The sequence below is a fragment of the Anopheles darlingi genome, chromosome 2, assembly GCF_943734745.1.
Source record: "Anopheles darlingi chromosome 2, idAnoDarlMG_H_01, whole genome shotgun sequence".
NCBI classification, from domain to species: domain Eukaryota; kingdom Metazoa; phylum Arthropoda; class Insecta; order Diptera; family Culicidae; genus Anopheles; species Anopheles darlingi.
In genome coordinates, this window is record NC_064874.1 from 18,994,592 (window position 1) to 19,004,591 (window position 10,000).

At 52.2% G+C, this 10,000-nt stretch overlaps 2 protein-coding genes across 8 annotated transcripts in view; both read right to left on the reverse strand.

Moving 5' to 3' along the window:
• Window positions 1-10,000, reverse strand: part of LOC125948822 (uncharacterized) — a 324,894-nt gene that overhangs the window by 131,080 nt on the left and 183,814 nt on the right. The window lies entirely within an intron of this gene.
• Window positions 1-10,000, reverse strand: part of LOC125948815 (myotubularin-related protein 13) — a 16,271-nt gene that overhangs the window by 5,982 nt on the left and 289 nt on the right. For 2 of the 7 annotated variants that reach the window (XM_049675264.1, XM_049675266.1), the window contains exons 2-4: window positions 8,071-8,905; window positions 3,205-3,290; window positions 1-3,135 (exon numbers count right to left, since the gene is read on the reverse strand). The exon at window positions 1-3,135 is cut by the window's left edge and continues 2,738 nt beyond it. In XM_049675264.1, coding sequence (XP_049531221.1) covers window positions 1-3,135; window positions 3,205-3,290; window positions 8,071-8,152 — 3,303 coding nt within the window. In that variant the 5' untranslated portion in view covers window positions 8,153-8,905. Of the gene's footprint in view, window positions 3,136-3,204; window positions 3,291-8,070; window positions 8,946-9,041; window positions 9,750-9,820 lie in introns of those variants that run through there. The other 5 variants (XM_049675262.1, XM_049675265.1, XM_049675261.1 and 2 more) reach the window with 5 other exon arrangements.

Below are 10,000 nucleotides of genomic sequence, written 5' to 3' on the forward strand. Positions count from 1 at the left end.
CACCTTTATCAGCTGGAAGGTACCGGATCGGAGCTGCATCCCTTCCGGCAGCACCTGCTCGATGTGCTGCAGATAGATCACCGTGAGACGCTTCTCCTTCGTGAGCGATGAAATGGGGAACGCACGCACGACGCTCTGCTCACAGGAGTACGAATCGCAGGGCGAACCCCGGAACACGATTCGATAGTTGGTGAGAAAGAGGGCACCCTCGGCCGGCAGTAGCGTTCCGCTGCTGCCACCCTCCTTATCTTCGCGCCCATCCGCCAGCAGGTAGGCCCGCAGCTCGCCGATAATTTTCTCCTCCTGCAGCAGCACCGGGTACTGAAGTTTCGGTTTCTGGATCGGTGGTATCCGCTTCGCCTCCCGGGCGACCGCCTCGAGCGTCTCGATGTGCATCTGGATTGCGAACGGTACCATCTGGTGCAGGTTGCGCACGTGTTCGGCCGTCACATTGCCCTCGGTACACACACGATCGATAAATTTGCAGACCATCTTCGCCACCGCACTGCCCGTTTCACCCGGATCGTGCTCTTCGAAACCCTCGTCACTGTTCCGATCGCTGTTGTGGCTACGCGATTCGATCACACTGTTCGAGACGCTCGTATCGTCCTCCGCCGTCCGACCGTCAGCCCGTGGGCCAGTGCGACCGATCGCACCACCAACGTCCTGCGGTATGAGTAGATACACCATCCGGTTAGCGTAGAAGATGGCGTGACTGTACAGCGTGCTTTCCTCCTTGTTAATCAGCTCCTGCTGGATCGTGCTATCCATCGTGGACCATTCGCGCATCTGATCCGCAGCGATTTCCAGTGCCGACGGTTCCTGGGCACGGGATAACATCGACACGCGATCCACCTTATCGCGTGACGAGGAATGACTTAGAAGACTGCCGCTGGTGGAATGATGGCTATCACCCATCGCCCCAGACCCCGGTCCACCACCACCACCACCACCGTTACCGGTCACTCCACCGGAGGGCCGTGGCCAGTTCGCTAGCGGTAGATAGAGCTCCTTGATGGCCGTCTGAACCTCTTGGTAGTAAGCGTCCTCCCAGAACTGTTGCGATTTCCACACCGGATGATCCTGGATGCAGGTGTACGCGAACTGGATCACCCCGGTGCACAACTTCCGGCAGAAAAGCAACGACAGGGGCAACAGTGCCGCCGCCACACCGTACTCATCCTTTACCGAGTCGTCCTGAAGCGCACGGTTCATGAGCTTAATCACGAGATCGAACTGTTGGTGATCGAGTTGCTTGTTACCGTGTGCGATCTTGGCCAGCTCACGGCACATCGTCAACCGGGCCTCGCGCTGCTTCAGTATTCGCAATACCGCCGGGAAGCTTTTGCGTGCTTCCGTGATTTTGTTATCGAAAATGCAACTTATACAGTTGCGCAGTACCTCCAGCTTCCGTGCACTGTTGTTGACGATCGGACGCTGCTCTTGGGGGGCCGGTTTCAGGTAAGGGCCCATCGGCACGATCCGTAGCTTCGCCCGTACCGGTTGCATGCGCGATTGCAGATCGTTCGCCTGCAGCCCATCATCGATGACGTGCTGCACTTCCTGGGCATCGATCAGTGGCATCGGGGGTTGGTGGATGCGCGCGAATGCCCCTTCCGGTGGCCGCAGTACGTTCTGCTGGAAGGGTTGCGGGTTCGGGTACTCGTTCGTAAACAGTTGGCGCGCCAGCTCCTGGATGTGCGTCAGTACGAGCGACAGATCGTTCGCTTCCGTTTTGAGCAGATCGTTCATCGTGCTGTACAGTTCGTCCCAGGCATCACACGCCCTCCACGGTGGTCCCCGTTCCGTCACGAACCCGGTAAAGAACATGCTGTCGAGCACGCGCGACAGGAAATCACAATCGACTAGCTCGCGTGCACCGAGAAAACCGGCCCGATGGAACTGAATGATCGGTTTCGGGTTGATGCGTATTAGCGTGAGGTAGGAACGGTAACCCTGCAGTAGCTGCGCGAACAAACGCATAAACACGGCCCGGATTTCCTTGTCCAGCATCACGTCGTTGCGCTGCTCGCGAAAACTGTACCCATTGGCCTGCCCATTGGCAGCCGCTGAGGCCGCAGCCGCTGCCGCCGCAACAGCGTTCGCATTGACAGTACTCTTATTGAGCTGATGATGCGAATGATGATGGGCTGGTAGTGGATGATGCAGCAGATGATGATGGTAAGCGTGCGATTGTGCACTGGGAAAAGCCAGATCGGCCAGCGCCAGCTCGGGATGTAGCACCATCCGAAGCGCGTTCTCCGTCGAATCCCAAAGCGAAGTAGGCAGGCGCGCCACCGGTGGTACCAACGATTCGGGAATGTGTATCGATCCACCGTCGAGATCGGCCACGATCACATCAAGTATCTCACTGATCTCACTGCGCAGCGAGCTGTGTATGCCCATGATGAAGGTCGTCGGCATCGACAACACCTCCAGCAGCGAAGCCGGCAGAATGGGAATGTACACGAGGCTGTAGCGGAACGGGTACATCAGAGCCGTCAACGCCCGGCAGCTATCTGTCAGCCGGGTGTAGCTCGTCGAGTGAAACAGTATTTTGTGCTCCGTCATGACCGCACAGAACAACAGCATCACGTTCTTGATGCCAAGCTGATGGAACAGCAAGCTAACGCACGACCCTGTGACCGGTAGCGTGTTGGAGAGCGGTGGCTGCAGGATTTGCTTATCACCGGCACCGATGGAGAAGCGTACCGGTGGACCACCGGGTGGTGGCACCTGGATACACCCGAGAATGCTACCGATAAGGTAGTGCAGCTGATACTTGAGGCTCTCCAGGTAGACGGTATAGATCGTCCCAAGACAGTTGCGAAACGCTTCGATGTACTCGAGCCGCGAAACGATCACCAGACACTTCGGTGCGTACATGATGCTGTGGTGAGTGATCGATGGTGGTCCCGATACTGCCAGAACCGCGGCGCCACCACTCGACGACGGTGATAAACTGTCGTCCTCTTCCTCCTCGTCGATCGGTTTGCTGGGCGTAATGGCGATCGTTTCGTTAAAGCTCAAGCAAGCACAGTAATGCCGATTGCCGTCCATATCCGTCAGTACGGACACGAAAAACTGTGGTTCCTGGCGTACCGTCGACAGTGCCCATCCTTGCGGTTGACAGAACTGCAAATAGAAAATGGTATAGGATAAAAGATCTACGCGTTCGTCTCGTGGACGTGTTGGTGCACTTACCCATTCTATCCCCTCGATGAACGGTGTATCGGGCCAATCTTTCTCCGGAAATCTTTGCAGAATTTTGCCCGTCCGCGAACCCGTCCCTGTGAAACACGATAGAGACGATAGAGACGAATATTAGAATAATACAATAATGTGCACACTCCGCACTCTTTCGAGAGCCAAACAACACACTAATGGGGCTACGATGATGCGGCATTTAGATGCCCAACTGACAAAACTGACAAAACGAGAAGGTCACTCAACAGAAACAGCAAAAAAGGAGCGGCTTCCTACCCTGAACCACGCCAGTAGCCAAATTACGCTCTCAATTACGTCAACATCTAGTGCTGGCGTCACAAAAAAATGGAAAATAATTAATGTTTTCACTCCGCACAGTGGAAGGTGAGCACCAGATAGTGCCGTAATCTTAACAAACCAATGTAGCACGTGCGCACCGTTGCGTACGCTTCAGCAGCATCGTCGTGGCCATGTTTGTAGTGCCCTTACAAACACGGAAGATCATCGTACGGTACTACCACGGACACGGTCTGTTCCCAGGGAGCTACTAACGAGCTGATCAACCAAACGAGCGCGCGGACTGGCCACCTTCTGCCTGCTCGGAAGCGCCGTGCCGCCACAGAAAGGTTAAACAGCGCTCACGTGTAGCTGGCGTACGAAGAAGAATTGGGGTTACAGAGAGGCTCGCCAAGAATAAACATTAGCGTGATCGTGCGTGAGCAAGACAGATCTGTTCTTCTTTAACAGCTCCCCAACCAGGAAGGAAGGAAGATCTTTGTGGAAGGGGTTTCTGTCCCGACGTTTCTGCTTCTTCAAGCAGGACCACAAAAGGAGAGTAAAAAAAGTAAAAAAAAGGAACGTAGAGCGAGACCTATAAAGCTAATTGATTATCGCTTTTATGGTATCTCACCCCGTAAATGGGAGAAGCTTTCTATGTGGCTTTGTGTGGTGTAGGCAGCAACAGCAGCGGATCGTAACGAATGCCAGAGTCTCCCCTTCCCGGCCGGATGGAATGTACCGGGGGCCGGGTACGCTAGTACATCGAATGCCCATAATACCAAACACACCTCACCCCAGAGCACACCAACGTAAACAAACAAACAAACAAACAGCAGAGACCGCCAACACCACTAATCTGGTCCACGACGCATCGGGCTCAGAGCGGACAAATTGAATCAAACACCGGGTGATCCGGGTGGCCATCATCAACGCAAACTCGAACGCTGGTCACCAGAGACCAGCGTCGTCAGCGGAATCCAACCATCGGTGGCGATGGAGTGGAAAGGATGGATTTCACTTTCTATGCGCAATCAACACCACCTCTTCCACCGCGGGGGATGGATGAAGGTGCTGCGAAGATGAATCATCTCTCTCTCTATTTCTCCGTTCGGAGCGGTGGTGGTGCTTAGATCGACTCACTGAGACTCGGTGCGTTTTTCGTTTTCATCCGAAAGATACGAAGGAAAATGTTCCTCCCTCCAGCATTTTTTGGGTGGAACGCGTGTTTCACATTTTCGTTTCGTCTGTGTCCGCCCAATCACCACCGGCGGCCGATGGCGAAAGTGACGGACGACGCCGTGTTCAGTGCGGTCGGTGTTCATCAGAGCGAAGTGTGCTGCTGCTGATGCCAATGCTAATGCGGATGATGAGGTGGTGCTGCTGCTGATGAGACCGTAAGAGAGTGCCGGGTTAGCACAGTGACGGTCTACGCGGCCGTAGCGTGGCGAAAGCGTTAGGCGTCAGAAGCTACGCGTTAGCGTCGGGCACCTTTCAGAAAACCCCAATAAATCGGTTGCCACTGGCCATAGCCGGCGGGGGTTTCCTTGCACGCATGATAAATCTGTTAATAAGAGCACCGTGACGTCATTAGCACCACAGGGGACCGACTGCTTCCAACCGGTGTCCGCTAGTGTCACCTTTGTTAATTAGTAGTAGAAGCTGCTACGGAAGACCTCTGCTTTTTTCTGTTTAAAGTTAGGAAATTCAGAACTAGCGATGAACCATCTGATGCAAAGGGAGCATCACATTGACATATCACTAGTACAAGATACTGTGTTTTCTTTACTCTCTTCCGCTCTTCTGTAGGCCCCAAATCGAACCAAAGGGCAGCTGAGCTTGTTACGAATTGATGAGTTGCGTTTCCCTTAGTATCCCAACCATACTATAGAAATAGTTCTGAATTGAGCTATCGAATTATGGAATTGATGGGTTTTCATTGCAGCTAAAATTATACAAACAAAATCAAATATCAAAACAAAACCAAGAGTCATTGATCGAAAACCTAAAAAACCATTCTTCTGTTTCATGTTGTCATGGAAACGATGGAAATGTTTCTGTATTCTGTCTGATTTATCGTTTCTTCGGCTGATAATTCACCCGGAATTGTGATCTTCCAAACGAAAAGTTCAAAACTGATTTTCCACTTCCGAAATCGATCTGAATTCCAGATGAAACGCCGTCTTTAGTGTTCATTTCCATCGCGACTACAAAGTGATCAATGATGTGGCAATTCCACGACAAAAGACAAAACCCCGAAAACTGTTTGTCCGCCCGCCTGTAATTGAATAGCGTAGCATTAGATAACTGCTTGCTTGATTTGTTGCTTGAAACGTACGTATATCATTAAAACCGGACAGAAAATAAGGACCTTCGATGATCGGAGATAATTAGCGATCATACGCTTCAATACGTTTCTCGGTCACTGGTAAAAGCGTGGCCGTGTCGGCGTTAAAATGGCCAATGAGCAAGAGCAAACCACCTAAACCTCACCCGCCCACCTTCACCCCTGCACACCGCAAAAGCGCCAAACGTTTTTCGAGTTTTATGTAAGGAAAACATTGTCTGTGACGATGGAGGAAATCGTTCGTTGCTCGTTGCGCCGCGAAGCCAACGCGAAAATGGTGTTACGATCGAAAGATCGCGAAAAGAAAATTCCAAACCGCGCGCACATACGTTCGCGGATATCGCATAAATAAGCGAATCCAAGACAGCGCCATCCACCGATCACGATCATGTGGACAAAGGGGAGGCCAGCTTGTTTGGTTTAGCTCGCTCGTTGGCGGCTGCCGATTCCGTTGATTTTATTACTCCATTTTCCAGCCGACGCCATACCGGCAGCCCTGGGAGCAGCATCAACATTCAACTCGCGTGCCTCTGGCCTCAAGCGTGTCCGGAGTGAAGAAAGTGGAAATTGGCTTGGATATTGATCATTTTCCAACGCTTTTCCCCGCTCGTCTCTTACATCTCTTCTCGGCATTATTGTGCGATCGCGATATCCACACATTATTGGCCATCTAGTAAGATTGTGCCAGGCCGGTTATCGCTTTCGTACGTCGATCGCGATCGCGGCTCTACGTGATCGACATCGTACACACGGATATCGCGTCGAGAGTCTATCATTCGAGTTGATTGGTGAGCGAGCGGCGGCAACCGGCGGAAACATAGATTGCCAAGAAGGAGGAACAACCAGCAGCAACATACATGTGGCGGTAACCCTTGATGGTGTGCATGGGACACTCTACATGCTGCCACTCTCTGTTCGCACTTTCCGCGTCGGACAGCATTCCGACATTCAGGGGGCGAAGGGAAGATTGGATTGATTAGTTGGTTGGTTGGTCGGTATGCGGTGGCCTTTATCGTAACCTCCAACTCTCATCACACTGCTGTGCTCGGCATTCACACCCGCGGCCAGCATCACTTGCTTTGGTCGGGGGTTAAATTCTAATGCAGCGCTCGTCGTTCGTCTTACACATAGATCGACGCCGAGAACGAAATGGAGCGCGTTCTTGGGCGATGAAGTAAGCAGCACACCAGTAACAGCAGCAGCATATAGCTGCCAGTGTATCGTTGCTCTATGGAAGACCGTAAAAACCCATCTTCGTAAATTGAATTCAACTCATTTCCATCTGCAGCTCTCAGACCAAAGATGCATCAAGCTAAACCGATCATTCTACAAGCGTATGTTTTTTGCTTTAACCTTTTAAAAATGTTATTTTTTCTATCTTTGAAACAGCCGTGTGTACGTCATTACCGATCATTACTCTATAGACTGATTTTTTATGATAGCAACATGGATCAGTTTGAAAAACAATCTGTTAACAAAGTAACCAATGGAAAAAAATCTTTAGTTACGAATGTTTCATTCTAGCAGTAATCTCCTAAAAGGGGTTTCTTCTTCACTAATTGACAAAAATTAATTCAAAATTGCCACCCACCCATCAGATTTGAACTTTGGTCTAGTCGAAATCCGTAGCTAGCTAGCGAGTGTCGCTATTCCAATGCAAAAACAAACAAACAAGCTAGCTCTTTATCGTCTCATTAACGTTGTCCGTATTTTCCAATGATGATAGATTTCCTTTGTCAGCTTATCGATACGCTCGTCACCTCCCTAGTCCCGCCCATCCAACCATTCACTGAAACTCGTTCGCTGAAATTCCATCGCTTCGACAGATGCGGTGCTCAGGAATGAAAGCGAATTCGCACAAACAGATTTCGCAAGAGTCTGTTGTGGCGGCAGTGTCGAGAGCACTTTTGTACCAAACACGTGACCGCGAGTGTCTAGTGGTGGTGGCGGTGTCCCCCTTTCGGTAAGGCCTCGGTGGAATAGAGTTTACGCTCCGCTCCGCTCAAGATTAGCCACCGATTAGGTTGTTTCGCGAAACTAATGTTCTAATCTTATTCCATCGATAATTACACCGCGTGTGAGTGAATGCAATGACTGCAGGTGGATGATGTAGTTATACACCAGCAGCTGTAACATACCATGTAGAATATGAGGTTTCGCATTAAGAATTCGAGCGTGTAGCCCTACCCGTGCTATCATTGCCCCAAGACATTGTTGTATCCCTTGCCCCGGAAACTTACGCTCTTTCTCGTGGTCGTAGCCAACGATCACGAAGTAATCGGCGAGACGCGACATTTTCGACTCATTACGAGGGCTTTCCATTGCTTCGGCTACGTTGGCTACTGCTGGTCGGTTGCCCACAGAACGGATTATTTCTCTCTGGCGCAGTGAAGCCGATGCGCGATCACTACTGCTGCTGCTGCTGCTGCTGCCTTGTTAGACCCGCTATCATCATCCTCGATGGCGTTCGTGTTGGAGCAGCAATTGCCTTTGTCACAGAAACGCCCAAGCTTGCCCCACCAACCGAGCGGTGGTGATGACGAATCCTATTAATGATGATGCTGCTTCTTCCTACCGCTCCACAACGTCTGTGCGGTCGCGCACGCGGCTGTTCCAATAATTAATGCAGAGCACCGCCGATGATGGCTCGATGCTTTATCTCGCGGACAGCGCTGCTTCCTCGGGCTCGCGCGCGCGGGTTGTTCCTCGGCTAGTTGTCGCCGCTGGGTCGCGGTCGCAGTTGGCTAGTTGCTGGTTGCTGGTTGCTGGTTGCACTTGTTGCCACTAGCAGCAAGCAGTCTGCCCTTTGCGCACTACCAACGTGACCACTACACACAGACACACGGCGGCACAGGAAATGGGGCGATTCCTTCACGAAGCATGACGAAGCTTCCACCCTTTCTTCTTCAGCTGCTGCTTCTTCTTTTGCAGAGCGCCTGCTACGGTGCGGCTTCACACACCTCACTTCACTTCCCCTGTTCACGACGTGATTTGGTGCGGCGCACTTCCTTCAACTCCTTTACAAAGTGCCCCGGGCTACTGCGATGCGGAAATCGTCGCGCACGTAACTAGAGCCTAGAGCCGCGTATTAATATTTAGGTTTGGAAAGATAAAACTGATTTCAATTAGTACACACGTACGCACACGCACATGAATAAACGCACACACAAACCGAAACCGGGTTCTTCTAAAAATAAATTAAATCACGGACACCAGATAACAAACCACGAACGCCGGAATGAGGAGGTGGGGTGGTAGAGAACGAAAGCGGAACAACGGACTGGAACCACAGGACGACCGCGGTAGTGTGGTCGCTTGGTAGTAGTCGTGGCGCTACTTTCTCCAAACAATCCGCCCGCCGCCCATCCGAGGGCCTTTCAATTTGGTCGATTTGATTCGATTTGCTTGTTCGATAAGGATTGACCTATCGATTGCCGTGGGTGGCGCAGTGTAAACCGCGAGACGGGCGACCAGGGGCGGCACTAGAATATTGACACGCACGCACGAAGCACTACAAGCGCCGCAACCGGATGTGGGGCCGCCGCGATGGACAGCCGGGCACACTGTGGGAAAAGGCGTCGCGGTGCAGCAGAACGAACCGGCAGCAGCAGCACCACCCAACCAGCCAGCCAGCCAGCCAGCATAACGAATGATCTCGGTTTGTTGGTATTTTTGGCCCTGACCGCACCCTATAGCGAAACTAGCTCACGGCACACAACAAACGGCGGGTTGGCGGCTGGCTTGCTGATGAGGATGCTGGTGGTGTTGGAGCCGACGGTGCCGCGGCGGTGACCGATGATGATTACACGCTAGAACGGAGCAAGAAGCCAGCAAGAAGAGCGGACTGATAGGTTGTCGCGCGCGCAGCGACACCACCCTTATCAGATGTCCTTTTGGTGAATTCTTTCCGTTGTTTTTTTGTGTCTCGCTCCATTTCCCCCGCTTGGGGCTGTTCTAGGTTCAGGCCGCGGCCCCGTTTTGACAGCTCACTTCTCCAGCAGCCAGCTAATCCGCCTGGTGCTGTGCGGGGCGCACACAAAAAGCGAACGCCCTGGAACGCGACGATGACGATGATGATGATAGGGAACAGGAGAGAAAGGACCGCGGACAAACACACACCCCACGACCGCCGCTGGACAGGGTTGTTCTCGTTCCACTCACTTCCACGCA